Source organism: Myotis myotis, unplaced genomic scaffold, assembly GCF_014108235.1.
Source record: "Myotis myotis isolate mMyoMyo1 unplaced genomic scaffold, mMyoMyo1.p scaffold_m19_p_2, whole genome shotgun sequence".
NCBI classification, from domain to species: domain Eukaryota; kingdom Metazoa; phylum Chordata; class Mammalia; order Chiroptera; family Vespertilionidae; genus Myotis; species Myotis myotis.
Genome location: NW_023416324.1, coordinates 4,091,313 through 4,097,830, shown reverse-complemented (window position 1 = coordinate 4,097,830; position 6,518 = coordinate 4,091,313). Strand labels below are relative to the sequence as shown.

The following is a 6,518-nucleotide window of genomic DNA, read 5'->3' as shown; positions in this document are numbered from 1 at the left end:
GCAGCATCCTGCCTGGCTCAGTGGTTGAGCATCGACCTATGAACCAGGAGGTCACGGTTCATTTCCCGGTCTGGGCACATGCCCGGGTTGCGGGCTCAATCCCCTGTGTGAGGCATGCAGCAATGATTCTCTCATCATTGCTATTCCTATCTCTCCCTCTCTGAAATCAATTAAAAAGAAATATATATATATATATGTAATGCAGCACCTAGATATTGTGTCCTCTCTACCTATTGCTCCTTCAGAAGTTCAAGTCTTCCTTGCCTGGCTGACAAAGTCACCCCCTTATCCTCCCATCTAAGTACCCGCTAAGGACAGGGCTGGGTGGTGCCTCTCTTCCTGCTGCCCCAGGGCCCCTGGCGCGGCCCCTCTGCTAATCACAGCACAAGTCTGCATCGATCTCCATCGCAGGGCCACTTTGAGGATGAGCTAGTCCATCACGCGGAGACCTTTGAAAAGGGCCAACATGGCGAGGCTATTGTCAGGCAGAGCGGAAAGGGAGTTCACTGTTCTCTGTCTTCCAAGACATTCAGGCTGAGCCTGTCAGCTGGACTAACCCCCCTGAGGGCACATCTCAGCGTGTGCAGGTTGCCCTGAGCTCTGCCCACCTGCTGCGGGACCTTTTGGATCGATCTCTTTGTTTCTTTAAGGGACAGTGAGGGTGAGAAGATAAAGGGATCAGGATTCCAGACAACAGAGAGCGTCTGTTTGCGTTTCTAATAGAATTGAATACATTACACTCTCCCTCTTGGCATCAGCCTATTGACTCAAAACGCAGTTCTGAGATGATACCTTTCTGATTTTGTTGTGTGAATCTTCAAGGTCCCATGTGGGATCTCTGTAATAATAATAATAATAATAATAAACAAACACAGCAACTCATTTAGTTCATCACTGGATGTTTATTGTGCTCTTACTGTGTGTTCAGCAGTACACTAGGAGCTCAGAAGGCTCCTGAGGGAAAAAGAAACTGCCATATGTTTAGACCTACTGTATACTAGGCTCTGTGAGGCACTTCAATTGCATTGTGTCATTTAAGTCTCATGACTTGAGGAAACAGGTGAGGAAAGAGTCTCAGTTCCATAAGTTGTCCAAGGTCCTTTGTAGGAGCAGGAGTCAGAATTTCCATCCAGGGCAGTCTGACTGTACCATCTGGGTCCTTCCCACTAGATTAATGGGGAGGAGAAAAGGACACAAAGTAGCAGATTATCAAGCCTTGGCTGGTTAAGAGAGCATCAGGAGGACTTCCTGGAGGAGGCAGCCCAGAGATGCACTGTAAGGACCTGAGGCTCAGGGCTGAGGGGAAGAAGGGTCCTGGGAAGGAATGAACTGAAGGCAGATCATGGCAAACAGAAGCTGGTTTGGCACAATGGATAAAGCATCAGCCTGTGGACTGAAGGGTCCCAGGTTCGATTCTGGTCAAGGGCACATGCCCAGGTTGCAGACTTGATCCCCAGTAGGGGGCCTGCAGGAGGCAGCAAATCAATGATTCTCTCTCATCATTGATGCTTCTATCTCTCCCTCTCCCTTCCTCTCTGAAATCAATAAAAATATATTTTTTAAAAAAGATAATGGCAACAGCAGACCCTGAGGTCCATTGGGTGTGGCCTAGGGCTGAGAGGTGGGAAGCCTGGAAGAGCTGCCTGGACCTGATGCGGAGGCGGCAGCCCCCCCCCCGCCCCCCCCCACCCCGACCCCCCAATAGGAGCCAGGGTGGGATGGACGCTCAGCAATGGCTGGAGAGGATGAATCTGCAGAGCTGGCTGGAAGGAATGGGGGGGTGGCCTGGAGATAGCAGGGGCCACCCCAGGGGAGCCAAGTCCTCCTGGACGCAGAGGAGGGGGTGGCGGGGAAGCAGAGGTGGGATCTCCAGGCTGTGGTGGAGGTTGCCTTTGAGGGAGAAAGGACAGGGAAGGACGAGCTGCTTTGAAACCCTCACATCACGCCTCTGTTCACTGCTGTTCAAGGTCGTCCCTGTAGGAGTAAGTCCAAACCCCTCATCCTGTCACTTCAGGCACCTCACAATCTGGCCTCAAGCTGCCTCGCCCACTGCTCCCCGAAATAAGTCCTCTGCTCCCCACACATGGAATGACTCATTCCCTCCCAGTCTCCAAAGCGGCCCACCCCTCCACCCGGCCCGGAGCTGGTCTCCACGGGCCGCCCGCCAGCCAGACCCTCTCCGCACACGCGGGCAGGGGCCGCCTTCAGCTCTTCCAACACAGCCTGGAATCGCTCATATTTTATTGCCATTGGACTTTTGCTGTTGGTGTCTCCCTAATGGCACCGACGGTCCTGGAGGGTATTTCTTTTTACAGTTGTCCCAACTGCGGAAGTCCTCACCTGCCTGTTTCCTCATCTGCAAAATGGCGCCAATCATGTTGTCTCGTGGTGCCTGGACACAGGAACCCTCCATGATGCTTCTAGTTCTTTCCTCTAGTGTGTGCGGGGTGATGGGGCGGGGGAGTCGAGGGAAAGGAGAGGACCCCTGTAGGGATCCACCCGAGGGGCGTTTTATACATCTGCATCACACCAAGATCTTCTAAAAGGGGCGCGCGCACAAGCCACCTTTAAAAGCCACAAACAGACATCTTCAGCAAATGGAGGAATCTTGAGTTACAAATTCAGGACCGACTCCCTGGGACAGGCCACCGCCCCTCCCCACCCCCCCGCCACCGCACCTGCAGCGCAGCCCCGGCCGGCCCGTGCACAGAGCGCGGTGCTGACCTCGCATCCTTCACCACCGTTCACGACCCGAGCGCCCCCTCATCACCTCTACTTGGCAGAAGGCACCGGGGTCCTGGGAGGAGACGCGACTTTCCCGAAACGGCCAAGCTGTGGGCAGTCAGAGGCCACCGGCTGCACCCTCCAGTGGGGTCTGCACTCCTTGGGGGCGGGTGGGGGTCGGACGGGCAGGAGGGGAAGCCCGGGTCCCGGGGTTCCCTCGCTCGGCTCCGGAGCCCGGGAACGCGCGTGGGGATGGAGAGCGGATGCTCTGGGCAGCGGCCGGGGCGGGGGTACAGTCCCCCGGGGCCCTCCCATCCGCTCGGGAACCTCCCCAGGCCGCGTCCCACGGGTGCGCGCCCCTCCGCGCCCTCCCGCGCCCCGCGGGCTCTGCGGGCCTCTGCGCGCGCGCCTGGCCTGGGCTCGGGTCCCGCCCCGCCCCGCCCCGCAGCCGCTTAGCCCCGCCCACATCCCCGCCCCACCTCGCCAGGCCCCGCCCCCAGTCGGGTACCCAGGTCGGACCCGAGAGAGAGCGCCGCCGCCATCTTAGTTGGAGCCGCTGCCTCCAGCGAAGCGCTGCCTCCGAGGAGGGGAGGCGCTCGCGGCCCGAGCGCGCGGCCCAGCGTCCCGGCGGCGGCCCCCGGTCCCCGCCGCGGCTGCACGGCTCCGCGCCGCCTGAGACCCGCTCTGCGCCCCGAGCGCCTCCCTGCGCTCCCGCCGAGGGCCGGGCGCCCGAGCGATGCTGCGCCGCCCCGCGCCCGCGCCGGCCCCGGCCGCCTGGCTGCTGCTGGCCGCGCTGCTGTGCGACTGCGGCGTCTGGGCCGCGCGAGGTAAGCCGCGGAGCGGGGCGGAGCGGGGCGGGGCGGCGCGCGGGGTCGGAGTCAGGCGCGGGGCCAGCGCCGGGAGCCGGCTGGGAATGCGGGGGTCGGGGCGCGGGAGGCTGGGGGCGCGCGCTGCGGGCGCCCCCGGGAAATCGAGCTCCGTCCTGGGCGGGGCACCTGGGTCCCGCCCGCCCCCGTCGCAGCCCCGGGTGGTGGCGGCGCGGTGTGAGGGACCTGCCGCCCGGCCGGAGGGTCGGTCCACCGTGCCCGGCAGCGCCCGCTGGCTGGGCTGCGCCCCCGGGGAGATGCCGGTACGTGTGTTGTGTCTCCGATGCGCATCGGGCCGGGCGCACGCACGGGGTGGCGTGTGCTTACATAAGCGCCCACTCCTCCGCATCCCTGCCCAGGGTCCCGAGGCTGCACCGCGGACACGCATCTTCGCCCCTTTCCTCCTCCTCCTCCCCCTCCCAGGGTCCTTGCAGCGAACGAGCAGAAGCTCAGAGCCCTTGCTCCCCTCGCACCTTCCACCCAAAGGTGAGATCGTGCTGAGGTTTGGCTCAGTGCATCCTGCTCCATCCCCGACGCCTCGGTGGCACTTTAGATCGTGCAAGGGCTTCTTGGCCTCAACAGAACAAGAAAGCCCTCTGATTCCTTTAGGATCGAGATTACTTTATGGTTACTTGGCAAAAAAAAAAAAAAAAAAAAAATATTTCTTAGCTGATTATTTTGTTGTTTCAGTCTTCATCCACTTAACCTTGTCAACCTTACATGCTTTCTGATACTGACTGATCTTGCCAGCGAAAAGCTTACGCATTGCAGATCCAGGCTTCCGAGTGAGTCTTGGAATCGTAACCATTTTCCTTCGCCTTGGAACCAAGTAATCTAGGTGTAGTTTATAGGGTACTTGGATCTATTCTTCTGATTTTTTTTTTAAATAAAAATATTTGGGGCGTGGGGGAGAAGGTTGATGCAAGTCTAGGAGAAATGGTCGTATTTCAATGTAGCAAGCTTTGAAAAAATGATCATTTTCTCTTCCTTGGGACGAATACGGAGAGAACTATGGTGTTCACCATCCAAAGGGCAGAAGAGGCAGAAGCATCTTTTGTTCCACATTCTTTTCTTCACGTGGAGGATGATAAACTGCTTCTTTCATTTCATTTGTGACATTCTATTGACTATCAACTTCAGATTTTAGTATCAAATTGCTCACAGTTTGATCTTTAAAAGTTACATCAGGCTAAGTTTGAAATGTTCTTGGCCAGATTTGGGACGGAGGTCTGAAAGTCGAATATATCCAAGCAAAAATGTCAAAGTTTTGCTTCTCTTGGGACAAACACATTTTTTTAAAATATATTTTTTTATTAATTTTTTTTACAGAGAGGAAGGGAGAGAGAGAGAGTTAGACACATCGATCAGCTGCCTCCTGCACACCTCCCACTGGGGATGTGTCCGCAACCCAGGTACATGCCCCTGACGGAATGGAACCTGGGACCTTTCAGTCCACAGGCCCACGCTCTATCCACTGAGCCAAACCGGTTTCGGCAGGACAAACACATTTTTAAAATATGTGTTTGGGTTGGGTATTTGGGGAATAGTTCAAGTGCATTTAGTTTAGTCAGTGATGGCATTTCTCGTTAAAACCCATATTTTCTTTTTTGTCTTTTCACCTACATTTGCTATTCATTATTGAATCTGCAAATGGACTAGTTAAATTAGTTCTTTGGTGATATTGAGATACTTAAACAGTGTAAATTTCAGTATCAGATATCTTCATTTGAAGCACTAACAAGTCTTTTGTGAAAGATGACTTCAGACCTTTGTAACTTGCTTAACTATGTCTAAGCTTTTCTTGGTGCATTTGTAATACTTAAGAATTCTTAGTCTTCGAAGTTAAAATATTTAAACATCAGTTATTCTGCTCTGTTTGTTATTTTTTCCAGCTTGCAAGTTAGAAAATGTCTCCAGAATATTGCATGAAATGCTGATAAAACGATTTCATTTAAAAATGTTACAAATATATTTTCTATGTAAATATGCAATTCGGGGAGACATGTTCTGTGGGTTTACTTTGAAAGATAATCATTTCAAGTAATATCTGAATGTTTTACTGCTGCAAGATAGTCTGACATTAGAGACTGCTGTTGTTCATACATGGGCTACCTCTAATAAATATTAATGGGATAAAGATCCCAGAAATTGCTGGAGAGGATGTTAGGTTTTGTAATCTAAATTGCATTTTGACTATTAGTTTTATGGAGAACCCTAAATTTCACTTTAGTTGTAGTTATAGTTCTCAAAAAAACATCAAGTAAACCAAAATATTAGAAATATCTGTGGCATATCGTAGGCTGCCTTCCTTCTCTCCAGTGAGTCAATTTTGAGGAAATAGAGAAAATAGAAAGCTTCTATGAATATTTAAAAAACTCCAAATGCAAGCATGTAATGCATTTCAAAGCCAAATAAATAACATTGACTGTTATGTTCCTGTTTGTACACAGAATTCTCAGTGAGGTTTCTTCTTACTATTTGAAATGGTATCTCTCTCCCTAAACCCCTGAGCCCTCCCTTTTCTTCACAGCACTTATTCTGATGCCCTTTGTCACTTAATTTACTCTGTTTATCGTCTGCCTCATTAGAACATATGCCCCACGGTGGGAGGGAGGGTGGTCTGGTTTGTTTGCTTATGGATGTTATTTTTACCTGACAGATGAGTGTTAAATACTGAAAAAAGCATTCCAGACATAGAGTATAAAACAACTGAAATTCTGCAACGTGGATATCAGAATTCATCAGTAGATCATTTTTCAAGGACCCTTCTATTGATTGTAGTGTTGGGGATATTAGATCAAAAAAATCTGTAGCAGCTTTAGAAGGGGGGAGCTCTGTGGCTACCACTTTGAATCCATTTTTTAAAAAACCACATGCTGTAATTCTCAGCCTTTTTAGAAAATGGTTCCTTAATTTGTTACCTTGTTC

General features: G+C 52.2%; 1 protein-coding gene and 1 long non-coding RNA gene across 12 annotated transcripts in view; one reads left to right on the top strand and one right to left on the bottom strand.

The window, feature by feature from the left end:
* Nucleotides 1-882: 882 nt before the first annotated feature.
* On the bottom strand, nt 883-3,378 carry LOC118677593. Of its 3 annotated transcripts, XR_004974426.1 has the most exons (4): nt 3,244-3,378; nt 2,679-2,832; nt 2,341-2,565; nt 883-1,166 (listed from the first exon to the last, which is right to left on the bottom strand). It is a non-coding gene; the product is annotated as an uncharacterized LOC118677593 (long non-coding RNA). The 3 variants fall into 3 exon arrangements; XR_004974425.1 differs by lacking the exon at nt 3,244-3,378 and having other exon boundaries at nt 2,679-3,137; XR_004974427.1 differs by lacking the exon at nt 3,244-3,378 and having other exon boundaries at nt 2,771-3,136.
* Nucleotides 3,379-3,428: 50 nt separating this feature from the next.
* CLSTN1 (calsyntenin 1) overlaps nt 3,429-6,518 on the top strand; it is a 56,158-nt gene continuing 53,068 nt past the window's right edge. For all 9 annotated transcript variants that reach the window (XM_036352793.1, XM_036352790.1, XM_036352786.1 and 6 more), the window contains exon 1: nt 3,429-3,551. In XM_036352793.1, coding sequence (XP_036208686.1) covers nt 3,461-3,551 — 91 coding nt within the window. In that variant the 5' untranslated portion in view covers nt 3,429-3,460. The remainder of the gene's footprint in view (nt 3,552-6,518) is intronic.